General features: G+C 41.8%; 1 protein-coding gene across 2 annotated transcripts in view; it reads left to right on the top strand.

The window, feature by feature from the left end:
* Positions 1-15,177, top strand: part of si:dkey-12j5.1 (probable assembly chaperone of rpl4) — an 86,027-nt gene extending 70,850 nt beyond the window's left edge. For both annotated transcript variants that reach the window (XM_034174927.1, XM_034174928.1), the window contains exons 10-11: positions 2,732-2,875; positions 14,641-15,177. In XM_034174927.1, the coding sequence (XP_034030818.1) occupies positions 2,732-2,875; positions 14,641-14,805 (309 nt within the window). In that variant the 3' untranslated portion in view covers positions 14,806-15,177. The remainder of the gene's footprint in view (positions 1-2,731; positions 2,876-14,640) is intronic.
* The last annotated feature ends 3,816 nt before the right edge of the window (positions 15,178-18,993 follow it).

Here is an 18,993-nt window from a genome sequence, read left to right as displayed (position 1 = left end):
TGGAGCATTTTTAAATTTTGAGCCTTGTGTAATTCTTTATTGAATTACACAGGGCTTTTCTCTCAAAAATTCTTGAAAGGGTAGTTGTAAAACAGCTAACTGATCATCTGCAGAGGAATGGTCTATTTGAAGAGTTTCAGTCAGGTTTTAGAATTCATCATAGTACAGAAACAGCATTAGTGAAGGTTACAAATGATCTTCTTATGGCCTCGGACAGTGGACTCATCTCTGTGCTTGTTCTGTTAGACCTCAGTGCTGCTTTTGATACTGTTGACCATAAAATTTTATTACAGAGATTAGAGCATGCCATAGGTATTAAAGGCACTGCGCTGCGGTGGTTTGAATCATATTTGTCTAATAGATTACAATTTGTTCATGTAAATGGGGAATCTTCTTCACAGACTAAAGTTAATTATGGAGTTCCACAAGGTTCTGTGCTAGGACCAATTTTATTCACTTTATATATGCTTCCCTTAGGCAGTATTATTAGACGGTATTGCTTAAATTTTCATTGTTACGCAGATGATACCCAGCTTTATCTATCCATGAAGCCAGAGGACACACACCAATTAGCTAAACTGCAGGATTGTCTTACAGACATAAAGACATGGATGACCTCTAATTTCCTGCTTTTAAACTCAGATAAAACTGAAGTTATTGTTCTTGGCCCCACAAATCTTAGAAACATGGTGTCTAACCAGATCCTTACTCTGGATGGCATTACCCTGACCTCTAGTAATACTGTGAGAAATCTTGGAGTCATTTTGATCAGGATATGTCATTCAAAGCGCATATTAAACAAATATGTAGGACTGCTTTTTTTGCATTTACGCAATATCTCTAAAATCAGAAAGGTCTTGTCTCAGAGTGATGCTGAAAAACTAATTCATGCATTTATTTCCTCTAGGCTGGACTATTGTAATTCATTATTATCAGGTTGTCCTAAAAGTTCCCTAAAAAGCCTTCAGTTAATTCAAAATGCTGCAGCTAGAGTGCTGACGGGGACTAGAAGGAGAGAGCATATCTCACCCATATTGGCCTCTCTTCATTGGCTTCCTGTTAATTCTAGAATAGAATTTAAAATTCTTCTTCTTACTTATAAGGTTTTGAATAATCAGGTCCCATCTTATCTTAGGGACCTCGTAGTACCATATCACCCCAATAGAGCGCTTCGCTCTCAGACTGCAGGCTTACTTGTAGTTCCTAGGGTTTGTAAGAGTAGAATGGGAGGCAGAGCCTTCAGCTTTCAGGCTCCTCTCCTGTGGAACCAGCTCCCAATTCAGATCAGGGAGACAGACACCCTCTCTACTTTTAAGATTAGGCTTAAAACTTTCCTTTTGCTAAAGCTTATAGTTAGGGCTGGATCAGGTGACCCTGAACCATCCCTTAGTTATGCTGCTATAGACGTAGACTGCTGGGGGGTTCCCATGATGCACTGTTTCTTTCTCTTTTTGCTCTGTATGCACCACTCTGCATTTAATCATTAGTGATCGATCTCTGCTCCCCTCCACAGCATGTCTTTTTCCTGGTTCTCTCCCTCAGCCCCAACCAGTCCCAGCAGAAGACTGCCCCTCCCTGAGCCTGGTTCTGCTGGAGGTTTCTTCCTGTTAAAAGGGAGTTTTTCCTTCCCACTGTAGCCAAGTGCTTGCTCACAGGGGGGTCGTTTTGACCGTTGGGGTTTTACATCATTATTGTATGGCCTTGCCTTACAATATAAAGCGCCTTGGGGCAACTGTTTGTTGTGATTTGGCGCTATATAAAATAAAAAAAAAAAAAAAAAAAAAAAAAAATTGACCCCTGTAGCTCATTAGAGGTCAGCTCCAGGATGGCTCCATATCTGACAATAAACATTAGTTAATTTATAATATGTGTGCCAAATTCCATGCTTTTATCACAAAATAAACAATTGTTTTGCTATGACATCCCTCTACAACATTTCTCTTCCCATGCACGTCATGATACAACAGTTTGACTTCACCCTGATGCTCATGGCATGACTTCCATTTCACTTGGTGTTTTATACACATACCATCATCATCATATTATACAACTCTCCCCCTTTGAATGTTGGCAGGATGACTAGTAAAGTCCCAACTCTCATTTCCACACTTCTAACTTTCCTCCTCTCCCTCTTCCTCCAGACATGCTCTCATGCTCTCTTCCTCACCCTCCTCCTCCTCTTCTTCTTCACCTCCTTCTTCGCCCAATTTCTGTCAGCACCCTGTTGGACAACAGCATTGGTTGTGGTCTTTGTTAGCTCAGGCCTCGACTGAGTCAGTATGGGAATTAGATTTGTGACCTGCATGTGGCAAAACCTATGCCAGATGCCCTTCCTGACACAACTCTACTCATTTATCCAGGTTTGGGGCCAGAACTTAAAATGCTCTGGCTGTACACACCATGTGGGCGGCTGAGTTCAGCTATGGTTTTTGTTACACCTTGAATAATGTTGAAGTCACATTATGTGCACGTACATTTGTGTGGGCATTCAAAAATGAGTGTGCCATATATGTCAGGTTTGGCTCAGAGTAATGAATAATTGCTTGTATGTGTGCGGTTGGTACTGTATGTCTGAAAATTCTTATTCAAGGGGCTGTATTTTGTGAGTATGTGCTGCATTGAGCCTTTGTTGCAGCTTACTTAGTACAAAAAAGGAACTTTTTTTTCTCTCTCTCTGCCCTTATCACTTCTGACCCACCTCAACCCTCCTTTATTTCTCTTTGCCTCCCAGGTGTGGTACCTCAATGGCTGGGTGTGCTACCTTCAGATGGTAAAAGCAAAGGAACAGCAAGAAAGGGGAGCAGCAGAAAAGGAGGAGGGGGAGGCTTTTGCTTTGAAGGAGGCATCCAGATCATACCTGACCAATGCTAAGAAGGTATCGGCACAGGATAATCTTTATTAAATCACTGATATTATGCATCGTGACTCATCTCCAAAATGCTAACGTACAGTAAGTCTTGAATAGTGCAACACAGGTACAGATGGATACTTCAGGGTAGACTACTAAAACTAGTTATCACAGGAGGACTAACAGTGCTGTGAACGTGAAAGAATCTGAACATTCACCATATCTTTTTGTGCCTCTCAGACAGGTTTAAATATACCTCTTTCTCTGGCTCTGTCTGTCTCACACAGACTGATGTGTCTCATTCATTCTGTCAGGGAGCAATGCTTCTGCGCAGTAGTGATTCATGTTAGTCTAAATCCAATAGGCTTGTAAATCAGACAGCTCGGAGTGAGGGATGGCACTCACAACCTCTGATTTCTCTCTCTCTGTCTCTGTCTCTCTCTTGCTCTCTCTCTCTCTCTCTCTCTCTCTCTCTCTCTCTCTCTTTCTTTCTTTCTCTCTCTTTCACCTCCCAGCTCACCCTCCCTTCACCCATCTCCATCATGTTCCTCTACAGATGAGTAGGGACAGCACAGTGGTAATATATTGAAGTTGTCTCTTTGTCCGGCAGTTTAGTCACAATTCTGTCTAACCAGGGTCCAGTGGTGATGTCTGTGATTTACAGAGGAGTGAGGTGAATTCTGAGCTGCCAAGAAGAGAAATGCAAGTGGGGAAGAGGATAATGGCACTTTTCCACTAGGAATGGGAATTGATCAGATTTTTTTCAATATCAATGCCATTCTCGGTCTGATTCTTATCAGTTCCCTTATGGAGTCCTGATAAGTTTTCCGTATTGGAAAAATGTACCTCTACAGAGGTTTTTAGCTTGACTGCAGACCTTTTTCTTTTTGCTAGGTGCAGAGTTTGGCATCATGACGATATGTCTGATGTATTGACAGATTAGTTTTTGCAACATCAAAACATGGTGGCATTGATGAGAGGAACTCGTGATGTCTGAGACATGAGATTCCAGTGGATTTAATTCCCATCCCTGTTTTTCACAGGATGGCACTTTGACTCAACTCTACTTGCTGTTGGTGCCAGGTGCTTCCTTTTCCACTGCTGATTGTAGCACCTTGTCTGCACGATGTTGACAAAACTGACATTGTAGAGTTGTTTTTTCTGCAGTATATATTGCAGTGTGAAAACATGCAGGGATTTTCTCAAATGTAACTCAAATAGCTCGATTTGAGAAGAATTACTCATTCTAGAATGATCATGATTGTTTTGTAGATGAATACGCAGAAGATAAAAACCAACAAAGTCTTTAAAAAAAAGAGTTGGAAGACTGCAATGAACTTTCAACAAATTACCTGTTTTTGGTCAACATCCTCTGTTGTTTACCTGAAGTAATTCCATGGAACTGAAGTTGATGGTTTTTTTGGGGGGTGGGGGGGGGGGGGTTTCAGCATTTCTGTTTTTCTTCTGTTCAAACTCATTTTCAGCACAGTTATACCCTAAGCTGAGCTCTACCACAGAGAGTTTCTTTCTCAGTCAGTACACTACAAAGGAAACATAGTTCTTCAGTTCTGCCATTTCACAATAAAAGTCCTAAATATGATGTTGCTGAAATGATATAACACGCAGCTCTATAGTAGTATCTTGTCATCATGATACTACATGAAACTGCCTCAACCTCATCTTCACCATGACACACACTTATCAGTGAATTGCCCAACAGTATTTTTAAAATGGTGGGTTTGTTCAAGGCGTCTTTGTCTTCTATCTCGCACAGTGATGGCACAGTGCTAGTGGTGATTCTCTTAATTCAAATCAGTTTATTTGTACAGCACCAAGTCACAACATAAGTCACCCTGAGGTACTTCACAACAATACGGTCTAAACTTGTCTATCCCCTGAGCAAGCACATTACTGTTGAGGAAAAATTCCCTCAGACTTTTTTTTTTTTTTGGTTATAGGAAAAAGTCTCACACAGACCAGACTTAGTATTGCTTTGGTCATACCAGTAACAAAATAACAACTAAAACAAAGCACAACAAAGAATGATCAAACATGCAAAGACAGAAATGTTACAGCTAAGCAACTATGTACATCAAGAGTGGTCTCAAGTGGTTGCAACAACCGATGGCTCAAAAAAAACACGGTCTCAGGAAATGGAATATAGTTGGCCACTTGTGTTCTAAGTCAGTTCAGTTATAGAAGGATCATTCTCCAGAATTCAACCAGAGCAGCGGTGGGCAACTTGTTCCAGAAAGGGCCAAGAGGGTGCAGGTTTTCTTTGCAGCCACTGCCTCCACCAGGTGATTTCACTGATTAACTGATTCCATCTGCTCAAAGTGATATTAATCAGTGAAATCACATGGTGGAGTCAGTGGCTGCAGAGAAAACCTGCACCCTCTTGGCCCTTTCTGGAACAAGTTGCCCACCCCGATCCAGAGTATTTCACATGTCTTCAGTACATTTTAGTTTTCTACAGTTCCCCATTGAACTCAAAGGCTGATAATTGGACAGAAGGATCTGTGAAGCCCAAACTGCATAGGTAGCACTCAAGTCCTGATCATTGGTGGTCCATTGCTTCATCAGTGACTTTATCTCAGCCAGAGAACAAAGCAGAAATAGTACCAGGTTTGGCCGATGGGAAAACTGAAAAAGGTGAGCAGAGTAGAGTCAAGCCGAGGATTTACTATGTATGGAAATGAGCGTGCGCATACAGAGTTAAGCTGACAAGTTTGTGGAGAGAGTTAATAAAGAATCAAACAAATTGAAAAACTGAAATTGAGTACTAAGTAGAATTAAGCACTGAACCACTTTTGCAGAAAACATGAAAGAATAAGAGTGAAGGACTGGGGAAAGGATTGAGTCAGGCATCGGAGCGTGACAAACAGCTCTGCTGTTTGTGGAGTGAGTGAAAGCAACAAGGACAGAATAATGTGAAAGGTGAATGCACAGAAACCATTAAAAGGTGAAATTGTACTTGGCAAGAAAGAGCTTGTGTTGTGCACTTCATTTTTTAGCCCTTTTTTCATTCACATGCCAGTACAACTATACAATGTGCGATGGAATTTTTCCCTTGTTTATATCAGTGCTTTGTGTCTGAGCATCACCATGATTGGTAATTATTAACGACGAGTCAGTCTGCTAGTTAAAATTGGCTCCAACATGGAAATGAGGCCCCAAAGCTCTACAACTTGTTTTGGCGCCAGTCCACTTCTGTGCATACTTTATGACTTTGCTAAGTAAGAGTTTGCGTGGGTGTGTGTTTGGCGAGTTAAAGCACTCAGGCTCGCACAGGCGCACCTTATGTGGATGCACATATTTAATTACAGTTAGCATGTGCCAGCTTGCATATCTAATTATTTGTGAAGAATCGTATTCGTTATTCATCTCTTCCATGATCAATACATGAGCTCACACACCGCACTCAGCAGAGCTGCTCTAAAAAAGGGGGGGGGGGGGGACAATGGGGAAGAATGGAGAGGATGAGAGGAGTTGGAAGCTGGAGAGAAGTGGAGGAGGAGAGCAGATTGCATGTAGGGTGTGTGTGCACAGGGGGTGTTGTGGGTGTAGCTGGTGAATAGTGGTGCAGCTAAAATCAATAGTAAACCAGACGTGAAATGGAATTTGAGTCTCGGCCAGATAGGGTGCGACCGAGAAAGGATCTGCACTGCATGCACGCAGGACGGCGAGCGTGCACGTGCTTGCGTCCAGGTTTCATTCAGGCAAATGAGGGTCAAAAGCTTTACTCTTTGATATGGCTGAAAGTGTGTCCCATGAGCACAGATTGTGGTTTAGGTCAGTGCAAATGGTACCTGTCATGTAATTTTAATGCCTTCCCTCACAGAGTCTGTGACTGGAGAGTTTAATGCACGCGTGTGGTCGGCCCTCCTGAGAGTGTCAGTAACATTCTGTGTTCACATTCAGGAAGGTCCAGTCTCAGACAGAGTGTGTTTTTGATTGTGTGTGACAGAGGTGCAAAAGTGAAGACAAAACACTAAAAATGTCTCCAGTATCTGTTATGTGTCGGACGCAGCCCGGAGAACCGACCAGCGTTTGAAGGACCCAGTATAAAATAAGCAGAGCACGGTACAAAGGATAACAGAATTTAATGAACATAACAGTGCTGTGATAAATATAAAAGTGTGCGGTCTGGCGTGGTGGTTTTGCGGTGCACTCCCAGCAGCGCTAACGGTCCGGAGCCAGAACCAATTCGGACCCAAGGACCCCGCCGACACCCCCCAGATGGCCGCAACAAACCGAGTCTGTGAAAGAAGGAATCATTATGTGAGTCCACACTCAACACACAGAGAGAACGCTCAAAGGTGCACAAACAGCAAACACTTCCTGGCTTGGTTACTAATCAGCTTCCCACCCTGCAGGCATGGAACATCCAGTTCACAAAACTCCACTGCAGTGGAAGCTGATTACACGACCAACATACAGCTCAATATAATAAGGTGTGAGGGACACCACATTTACTGACTGTATAAATGTTAGTCACAAAATCTAACGTACCTCAGGAAGTGTGCTGACGAGCGTGAGACCTCACCCCCTCCTCTTTCACAGACCATGCATCAAACCTGGACGTTCTCTGCATCCACTGATGATGAGATGGCTCCCGAGACGACGATCTCACCCGTCTGGTCACAAGGTCGAGTCTCTGGCAAATACACACTGTGTACTCCAGTCTTAAATGCCACCATGTTCCAATCCATGTAGATGCACCACAGCTGTGAGTCCTGACGAGCCGCAGGTGATCAGCCTCAGGTGATCAGGGTGAGGTCCTGATAAACTCAGCTACACAGCCACTCAGTCCCAAATGCAAGCCACCTGGAAGGAAAAACAAAAGACAGAAACAAAAAGGCAGCCAGGCCCCCCAGCCATACAACAGTATCCTCACTTATCAATAACGCGAAGAGTGCACAGTACGAGTGCCGTGCATTCAAACAGGACGAAGCAACGCTGCAAACATGTTAAATGTGCGCAGGTTTAAGTGCACACGCATCTTCTCATGCTCACTTTTCAGAGGTGAGGGTGTGAAGATGTATCTGTCTGCTTGACAGGAAGGTCATTCGGTGCGTGAACATGTGCGTGCACGACTGAAAGAAAAGCAGAGCCAAATGCATAACGGGAAAAATGAAGAGAAAAGCCCGGGGAATGAAAGAATTAGGAAATGAAATGAAAGGGGAAGTTAAGCATTGATAATGAAGAGAAGGTGAACAATGATGGGAACGATTAAGCTTTTTTTCTTTATTCTGCTGCATGAATTGGCAAAAATATCTTCTGCAAAGAAATGGAGGGTACATGATGAATTTTTATGTCCACAGTACATTAGTGCTGCTTATTATAATCGACTGCTTCCTGGGCAAAATATGACACTTTAGTCCATGCAGCTGTACAGTGAATATATTATTATATAAGGCTGGCAAAAACAACAGTAGTAATAAATACTTGTTTAGTGCATTTAAACAATTTTCAGGAAGTGCCTTACAGCCTTAAAAACAGTTACAAAAAACTAAACCCACAAACCTGTGAAATCGGTAAAGCCCCAGTCACACAGAGATAAGGCTCAAGATTCACAGGCAGTCTGTCACAGGGCCCTTAGAACTACAGTAGTCAATGTTTCTGGCAACAAAACAGAGTTAATAATGCACTGTATTATACATCTGACTGAAATCCTTTGTTCTGATTGGCGTGTAATAATTGCAATACTTTTCACAATAAATCATCCAGAGTTAACAATAGCCACATTATTGACTGATTCTGCACCATTTTGGGCAACATTATGAGTGATTGCGGACCAATTTTGTCATAATGGGGCAACAATGTTTCTGGCGTGCCAGGGGTGATGCATCACAGATGACATCATGACGGAGAGCAGAAGGTTTCCGTCCGTGGATACTCATAGGATAAATGCTCTTCTCTCCAAGAAAGACAGTGAGAGGACCACGAAAAGCTTTTTTTCGAATTCGGACTTGTCTGTCCTTTGAAGCCTGTAGGAGGCTTGTTGCCGCCACTTTTATGCCAATGTTGGACTATGGCGATGCATTGTACATACACTCATCAGTTCAGAGTCTGAGAGCTCTTGATACTGTCTATCATGGAGCTCTGAGGTTCATCACTGGCCTCAGAGCTCTTACACATCACTGTGTTCTTTATGCTCGTGTTGGTTGGACCTCCTTGGCGTTTCGCAGGCTTCGACATCTGTATTTACTCATTTATAAATGTTGGTCACCTTCCTGGTTACTTACGAATGCATATTTCTCGGAAATGTATTGGATCCTATCATCTTCGTTCTGCCGACCATTTTTTATTGTCAGTTCCAAAGGTCCGGTCAGAGCTGGGAAAGAAGGGCTTTCAGTTTGCTGCACCCTCTGCATGGAACCTTTTACAGAATGACCTAAAACTGAGGGAGCTGGTCTCCTTAGAATCTTTTAAAGGACTTTTAAATGATAGAGATGCTGGCACATTGACATGTAGTTGTTTTAACTGATTGTTTTTAATCAGATTGTAAAAATGTGTTGTTTCTGAACTTTCATACTGAAACCTTTTCATTGGTTGGTAAATTGTTTATTCTGTATGTGTGGTGGAATGTTCAATTTTCAATTTCAATTTATTTTCATTTATATAGCGCCAAATCACAATAGAGTTGCCTCAATGCACTTCACACAAGTAAGGTCTAACCTTACTAACCCCCAGAGCAACAGTGGTAAGGAAAAACTCCCTCTGAGGAGGAAACCTCAAACAGACCAGACTCAAAGGGGTGACCCTCTGCTTGGGCCATGATACAGACATAAATTACAGAACAGTTCACAAAATGAATATACAGAAAATGTTGCCGATGCACAGGACGGTTTCTGGAACAGACACCACACCCATCTCTGGATGGAGCGTCTTCATAATGCCAGTCTTTCTTCCGCTAAAAGTTGTGTAGCGCCCCAGCTTGTTGTCGACGAACTCCATCTTGATCCCCACCCGGCCCCGGGTCCTCCCACCGGGCCTGGCTCCGGGCACTCCGCCACAAGCTTCAACCAGGCCCTCGGAGGCTCCCCGCGGACCGACCTCCCCGTCGCTCCTCCTCCGCTTCGCTCTTCTCCTATCCCCACCTGGACCGGCCCCACCCCCTTCCTCCCCACGGTCGGACTCTGGATTCGAGCTGCCAAAAACCACTTCGGTGCTGTACTCTGTCCTCAAACCGGGCACCGTCAGTCTCCACAGCTGGAACCAGACCCGGCACGGGCGTGCTCAGTCTGACTCCGTTGCCCGCTCGTCCGGCTCCAGTTCTGGCGCCCATTCTAACACCAGCTCCCTGCGACCCGGATCCCCACTCCTGGAATCTGCTGAACTCCGTTCTAGCGGATCTTCCCCGGCCAACAGAACCGCTAGCCTCAATGCTAACGAGCTAACACAGGCAGCCAGAGGCTACCCCTGCAACAAGTGCCCATCACAAATACAATAAATTGACATGCAACCTTGCTGCCTGTCTTGACCAGGACACTCTTGCAAAAGAGATTTTTAATAAAGGTTAAATAAATAAAAAAATAAAAATATCAAGAAAAGTTCAGTACTGTTCAAGGAGTTTTTAGCGAAGGACAACGGGAAAGATTTGTATGGCATTTCACCCGACGAGTTCGACAAGCTTCCCACTGCCACACTCGATCATGAACTGGGGAGCAGAAGGTTTGCGTCCGTGGATACTGATGGGATAAACGCTCTTCTATCCAAGAAAGACAGTGAGAGTACCGCGAAAAGTATCAAGAAAAGTTCCGCACTGTTCAAGGAGTTTATAGCGAAGGACAGTGGGAACGATTTGCATGGTGTTTCACCCGAGGAGTTTGAGAAGCTTCCCACTGCTGCGCTCCAAGTCTGGCCAGAGGCTGAAACACGGTACCATGAACTCACTACGGGTACGGGATATCCAGGTACCTTAAGGACATTATGGGGAATCCTGACTTTGAATGGGAAATGACTTAGCAAATTTTTCACACAATTGTAAAGATAAATTTATTAACTACACAGATGTATAATAAAACAAATGGTGACTGGTTTATCGGGTAGCATAATGGAATGTCACCCATCATTGTTGCCCGCGGCCTTCTGCCTTGGGCAACAATGATGCCCTCCAAACCAGTCACTATTTGTATATTGTTTTTAATGCTATTGTGTTTGTTTTTTCTGTTTGCTGTTTCTTCAGCTTGGTAAAGCTTTGGCAAAACTACTGATTATTTGTAAAAACCTTGTAACTGTTAGAATGGCCTAAGCAGTGGGTAACCACTCTGAGTCTGGTCTGCTTGAGGTTTCTTCCTCAATATCATCAGAGGGAGTTTTTCCTTACCACTGTCTCCTGTGTGCTTGCTCAGGGGGGTTGGTAAGGTTAAACCTTACTCCTGTGAAGTGCCTTGAGGCAGCTTTACTGTGATTTGGTGCTTTATAAATAAAATTAATTGAACTGAGTTACAGTCAAAAGTATAGAAGTTTTGCAATGGTCACAAAGGCACTGTGGCACAACATATGCATGATGGTGGCACCACTGTTGTGGGATGGCTGTGCATATGTATTAACAAATTTGTTAGTGTAAAACGAGGGGGAAACATGTACAGGTACACCTGTGTGTAGAAATGTGTGTGCTTCAGATAGTAGTAAAGTGTTACTGCGGTGATAAAAGTAGAGGAAAGTGGACCATCAAAGGAGTTGCACCATTTCACAGATGCACAATCCCTCCCTCTCTCCCCATCTCCAACCAGCTGTTCTAAATGATAATTTTTTTTTTCCCGTTTTTCTTTTGGTCCCAGTGGTGGTGCTGATCTCAGCAGTACTTGCTGGTGAATGTGTAAAGAATAGTTACTGTTTGTCTTACTATCTGAAAGCAGCAAAGTGAATAATCACATCTTCTCCCGCAGACACAATAGGTTTGTGCTTCACTTAGAAATATAATTTGTGCACGTACTGTTCTGCAGTACAGAACACGCAGTACCTTCACAAACATTCACAGTGTTTTATGCAGTTTTTCCTCTTCCAAAGACTGACCCCCCCAACATTATTCCCGAGGCAGTAATGTGCAATTATTCTGGGTATTGAATCTGGACCTATTGTAAAACTTGGTTCATTGAGACTGCACGCTATGGATAAACATCTCCAGGCGTTTTCAGGTGACGCCAGCAGAATGGAAATCAGTGTTTATCTCCGCATGCATGCAGAATGGTCAGCGCTCCCCCAGGAACAAACCTTGTGCCCGGACTTGGGTCAGGAGCCGCCTCCCTCGAGCTCCAACCTGCAGAGGCAGCAGTCACTTAAATGCGCACACACACACGTCCTCACACACCAAATGAGTTCCCACGGGGATGTGTGTCTCCTGTCAGGACCTGCTGTTGCTTAGAGACTGATTCCGGGGCAAAGCAGTCACTGGCACTGTTCTTCACTTCCCTGGCCTTGTTACGCTTTTAGTCAGAACTGTGACACTCGGCTGTTGATTGTCTACAGTGACTTATGTGTTGTTAAACTGCATTCATTAGACAGGATTATATCCCTAGAAGATATAATCTATTCCCCACTTGCCCTCTCTCTATCTCTCTCTCTCTAGTTTTGTTTTTGAAAAGAACAGTAAAAATATGAAGAATTGCATCAGTTTGCATGTTTCTGTCTGTGCACACACAGACACAAACTTTTGTGCTTGTCATCCTGAGCAGTAGTGCTGGGCGTTTTATCACCCAGCTCCACTTTGAGTTCAGTAATTACACACAAGCGGAGTATTTTACAGAGATTAATCTGCCTGCTGCTTTCAGAACAGGATTTTTTATCTTGCTCTTTCATGGCTTATTTCGCTGAGATAACCACTTTGTGTATGTGTGCATGCGTGTGCCCCATTCCGTATATGCATCAGGATAGCTTTTCTTTTTGTGTGCATGTATATTGAAAAGGATGATAAATGATCTTTTTGTCTCTCGTGCTGCTGAACAGTGAATCAGATGTGCTGATCTGCTAAATGAAAGACAAAAACTCTTCACTGGCGTTTTACAGGCTGCGGCTGACACAGTGCAGCTGTTGTTGGATTTGTTTTTAAGCACTTAAAGGCTTAAAACCTCAAAACTACTCACGTCCCTCACCGCCAAGCAGTTCTTTACTAGGGATGGGACGATGAGTCTTAATAGTCGACTATATTTTATTAGTTGACTAGTTGAAAGCCATTTATTAAGTTCATTTAACCCTTAAAAGATTAGACCTGCTGGAGCTGCCAATACTCCCTTCACTCAGTGAAGAAAGTGTGTGAATGTTGGCAGGTGAATTAGTCAGCTCAAACAGGTGGTCTAGGCCTAGTAAATGAATGCAGGTATTGTCTTCATGCTAATTTTTGTATTTGTGATTTTGTGCTTATATTTGTTAAAATAAATGTCACATTTGAGTTTCACCATGAAGATTTGAAATTGGCTTAATTCATTCATTGTCAAATTTAGTCACTGACTAGTTGATGACTAATGTTACCCTAGTCCAGGGGTTCTCAACCACAGCCAATCAACTCCTAACAGACACCTGAATTAGCAAATCAGCTTGTGGCGGAGCAGGGAGAGATGGAAAATGTGCACGTTCTGGGGTCCTTGAGAACTGGATTAAGAAACCTGCCCTAGTCATCCCAACTCTATTCTTTACTGATCATGCAGTGATGCACAGTTCAAGGGAAATTACGGACAAATATAACCCAGACTTTTATTTTTAGATACCTGTGGGAGGGAGGGGTCATCTTTTCATTCAGGACAAAAATTTATTAATTTAATTAGTACATTATTTATTTAGAAGGCATACACGAAATTAGCAAGCAGAAGCTAACTGGCTAATTTACGTTTTTGAAAAAGAGCTCAGTAACTGCTCTTGTAGCCATGTTTAATTGAGCTAAACATGCACACATTTAACTCACAAAATATAAAAGAACTTTCAGAAATGGTCGATTGACATATTTTCCAAACTATAAATTCTTGGTGTTTTTTTAGATAGTTTTGGAGGTCCTGCAACGTTGTTAACTGAAGTGACTTTAAAAAATACTGCATTATCATGTATGGCCCCAAGATGGCAGCATCTACTCAAATGACAAGCTGCTATTGTGTACTGAATGAGGTACTGTGTGAATGAGACAAACATTCTTTGTCTTAGACAATGAGTAAATTTAAGAAGTCATGCTCTCAAAATGAAAGAGCACACTCTGGGGAAAAAAAAAGTAATATAACTTTAATAGTACGCTGAATAACACTTGTTTGGACTGTGAAACAACAAGAACAGCAGTAGTGCACCAAGTTTCAAACAATTACTGGTTACCTCATTTGTGATTGTGCATTCAGCGGCCTCAAAAATAAGTTTACTCACATTTTATGCCTCATACAATAACATTCATTAGCTTGTTGGCTTCTGCTGGCTAACATGGTATTTGCGTTACCTTCACCTGGACGTCCTCATCTGTTGTGGCTGTCCTACAACCGAGCACTTCTAGTGACATTTTTGCCCCGTCCAGTAGCATTAATTAGCCAGTTCTGTTTTCTAATGTAGTGTTTGTGTTCTAAATAAATACACTGATAAAATTGTTTTTGTCTCAAATGAAAAGATGACTGCTAAAACAGAGCCTAGGTTGTCATTTGCTTTCATTCTTCTTCAACTACAGAGTTTTTGTCAAGTATGTTTGTCTCACTGCATCTAATTTGGTGAAATGTCTCCACAGTCAGTACAGTGTAATTTTTCACTTCATGCTCTCCACGATTAACTGCTTTTATTACACGCATGCATCATCATTTTTTTTCCCTCTTCTTTCCCAGCTGTACAGTAAGCTGCACTGTGATGACCAGCCGATGTTGGAGCATGTGGAACAGCTGCTCAGGGAGCTGGGAGGAGAAATGCAGCAAGAGGAGGGCGATGCACTCTTAGATGAGGACTATGAGCCTTGTAGTGATGAAGATGATGAGGCACCCATGGAACACTGACCACACTCCTGAACATCCCCTAAAGACACCTCGTGTGCATCACACATCGTCTCTTTGCCTTTGATTCCACCAGTTTATTCTTTTCTGGCACTCGCTCTTCCTGGTTCTCCTTTAATATTCATTTTTCAGTGATTTGACTTATCCGTATCTAAAATGCTCAAAAAGCGTGGCATTAAAAGCTATTGTTTACTCACTCTCTTTCACGCTCTTGTTTGGTGAAATAAGTACGTACTTGAGCAGTGATTCTCTTAATCTCCTTGACAGCTGCTGATGAAAGAAATTAATCAAAGCAAAATACCTTTTGAATGCTTTTACCTCTTCCAGACACCCACGTTTTTAAAATTCAAGAAAGCATGCATTCATGCACACAAATATGTCTTGATTTCTTGACTGCTTTTTCGAAACAACAAGATCAAGCAGCACATAGTTTGTCTTAGTGTTACAGTACAGTAAGTAAGCATTATTTGACAACATACAGTGCTACTGCATGTCTGCATTGAGCAATCTTTGTCATAAATTTGTGTGCTGGGGGGGTGTTCTAGTTCAAACCCTTTTGCCATTTTTTTTTTTTTTTTTTAGCTTGAAGAAAGATGAGTAACAGGACAGAGAGAGAATGTGGTATTTATCTGTCAGTCTGGTTCATTGTAGTTTGGTTGCATTAGTAAAATGATACATTTTTGTAAAGCACATGGAGTAACAATTCAAAAAAAAAAAGATGATTCCATTTTCCAGGAAGTCACCATGGAGGCCATCTTGGATTTGTAGAAATGATGGCTGGAATTTGAATTTGATCTCAGTGCCTAAATACACTTTTTCACAGCCAAGGAATCCAGTTGTCCTAATTATAAAAATGTACATGTGGTCAAAGTCTCATTTATGGGCAGCCATCGTGAATTTTTGACCATGGATAAATGAGAAACTCTTATTCGTCTAATGCTGCAGCCTTCCACAATAAATAAATAATTAAATAAATAAATAAAATAAAAAAAAATCAGAATGAGTGACCCCATTTCATTGGTTGAAATTGGTTTGGTTGTTTTGATTGCAGGACATCATAGCGAACTGTTCCTGTTTGCTTTTTGCGAATGTTTATTATAATTGTTTTATTGATTATTCTTAGAGCAAAGTGAAGGGGCAGCACTTTGAAATCTGTGCGGTAGACCTTGCTACTACAGTTTTAAGGTGCTGCTGCTGTCTTTTAAAACACAGATAATAACTAGAAAAAAAATCAGTGTAAATGCCACATTCACACTGATGCCAGAAAAATCATCTCACCGGTCATTATAGCAGAGTCACTGTGATCTGCAGCCGCAGATTGTAGGTGATGAAGTGAGATCCGGTCGTGTCAATGAGGGGGACACCCTGCAGCATGGTGCTGCACATGGCTTGTATGCTTGGCTCCTACAGCATCCCCAGTTCAAGGCCTCCTGTGTTCCATTTACCTTGTAAATCTCAATTTATGTTAGGAAGGGCATCTGGTGTAACACTGGTGCCAATCAACATGAAGATCCATTCTGCATCCACTGTGGTGATCACGAGCAAAATGGAAGAAAACAAACAAAACAAGATGGAAAATCATTTACTTGAGTGATAACAATATATATGGTGATGGTCTTGTTCCATATCTCTTCCCTCAGTCAGCATTTTTTCAATGGAGTAAGATCTGTTCGAGGTTTGGGTCCTTGGGACATTTTGGGTGGTGCTTGGCTGTGCAGGCAGGGAGATATACTAAGAAACAGAATGAATGCAGCTGTAAATGAGCTTGTGTGGCTTAACTTTGATGTAAACACGAGCGTAACCGGGTAGTGTAGGAACTTTGGTGAATAGCGTATCTGATCAGGGCATGAACAAAGTTGAAATTCTGTCACCAAACAGACAATACTTTTATGTACAGTGGTGTTCAGAATAGTAGTGCTATGTGACTAAAAAGATTAATCCAGGTTTTGAGTATATTTCTTATTGTTACATGGGAAACAAGGTACCAGTAGATTCAGTAGATTCTCACAAATCCAACAAGACCAAGCATTCATGATATGCACACTCTTAAGGCTATGAAATTGGGCTATTAGTAAAAAAAAGTAGAAAAGGGGGTGTTCACAATAATAGTAGCATCTGCTGTTGACGCTACAAACTCAAAACTATTATGTTCAAACTGCTTTCTTAACAATCCTGTGAATCACTAAACTAGTATTTAGTTGTATAACCACAGTTTTTTCATGATTTCTTCACATCTGCGAGGCATTAATTTTGTTGGTTTGGAACCAAGATTTTGCACGTTTACTAGTGTGCTTGGGGTCATTGTCTTGTTGAAACACCCATTTCAAGGGCATGTCCTCTTCAGCATAAGGCAACATGACCTCTTCAAGTATTTTGACATATCCAAACTGATCCATGATACCTGGTATGCGATATATAGTGCCAACACCATAGTAGGAGAAACATGCCCATATCATGATGCTTGCACCACCATGCGTCACTGTCTTCACTGTGAACTGTAGCTTGAATTCAGAGTTGGGGGTCGTCTCACAAACGGCCCCCAACTCGGCGGCCCTTGGACCCAGAAAGAACAGTTTTACTCTAATCAGTCCATAAAATATTCCTCCATTTCTCTTTAGTCCAGTTGATGTGTTCTTTGGCAAATTGTAACCTCTTCTGCACATGTCTTTTATTTAACAGAGGGACTTTGCGGGGGATTCTTGCAAATAAATTAGCTTCACACAGGCGTCTTCTAACTGTCACAGCACTTACAGGTAAGTCCAGACTGTCTTTGATCATCCTGGAGCTGATCAATGGGTGAGCCTTTGCCATTCTGGTTATTCTTCTATCCATTTTGATGGTTGTTTTCCATTTTCTTCCACGCGTCTGGTTTTTTGTCCATTTTAAAGCATTAGAGATCATTGTACATGAGCAGCCTATAATTTTTTTGCACCTGCGTATAAGTTTTCCTCTTCAATCAACTTTTTAATCAAACTACGCTGTTCTTCTGAACAGTGTCTTGAACGTCCCATTTTCCTCAGGCATTCAAAGAGAAAACCATGTTCAACAGGTACTGGCTTCATCCTTACATAGGGGACACCTGATTCACACCTGTTTGTTCTATGAAATTGACAAACTCACTGACTGCTACTTTTTTACAAATAGCCCAATTTCATAGCCTTACGAGTGTGCATATCATGAATGCTTGGTCTTGTTGGATTTGTGAGAATCTACTGAATCTACTGGTACCTTGTTTCCAATGTAACAATAAGAAATATACTCAAAACCTGGATTAATCTTTTTAGTCACATAGCACTACTATTATTCTGAACACTACTGTATGGCTTTCACTTTGCATGGTAGAGTTTAAACTTGCACTTGTAGATGTAGCGACAAACTGTGTTAACTGACAATGGTTTTCTGAAGTGTTCCTGAGCCCACCAGGTAAGATCCTTTACACAATGACGTTGGTTTTTAATGCAGTGCTGCCTGAGGGATCGAAGGTCACGGGCATTCAATGTTGGTTTTCAGCCCTTCTGCTTACGTGTAGAAAGTTCTCCAGATTCTCTGAATCTTCTGATTATATTATGGACTGTAGATGATGGAATCCCTAAATTCCTTGCAATTGAATCTTGAGAAACATTCTTCTTAATCTGTTGGACTATTTTTTCATGCAGTTCACAAAGTGGTGATCCTCGCCCCATCTTTGCTTGTGAACGGCTGAGACTTTTGTGGATGCTCCTTTTGTACCCAATCATGACACTCACCTGTTTCCAATTAACCTGTTCACCTGTGCAATGTTCCAAACAGGTCCATCAACTTTCCCAGTCTTTTGTTGCCACTGTCCCAACAGGCATCCATTTCGAAATGAGCAAATATTTGCACAAAAACAATAAAGTTTATTAGTTTGAAACTTTGAACATTAAATATCTTGTCTTTGTGGAGTATTGAATTAAATATAGGTTGAAGAGGATTTGCAAATCGTATTCTTTATTTCCATTTCACACAACATCCCAACTTCATTGGAATTGGGGTTGTAATACAGGAGGCTCTGAATTTGATTGTTGCTTAAAAGTCAAGTTTGTGTGAAATGACAGCTTACTCTCTGCAAATCACGTTTTTCCTGTTACCTCATATAAAACTTTCTGTACTATAATAATTTGATAATCTGATGTCCACCTTTCCCTGAGCAATAAAGGCAGAACAGCATCC

Source organism: Thalassophryne amazonica, chromosome 7, assembly GCF_902500255.1.
Source record: "Thalassophryne amazonica chromosome 7, fThaAma1.1, whole genome shotgun sequence".
NCBI classification, from domain to species: Eukaryota; Metazoa; Chordata; class Actinopteri; order Batrachoidiformes; family Batrachoididae; genus Thalassophryne; species Thalassophryne amazonica.
Note: the sequence above shows the minus strand (reverse complement) of the source record. Positions and strands in the feature narration are given on the sequence as shown.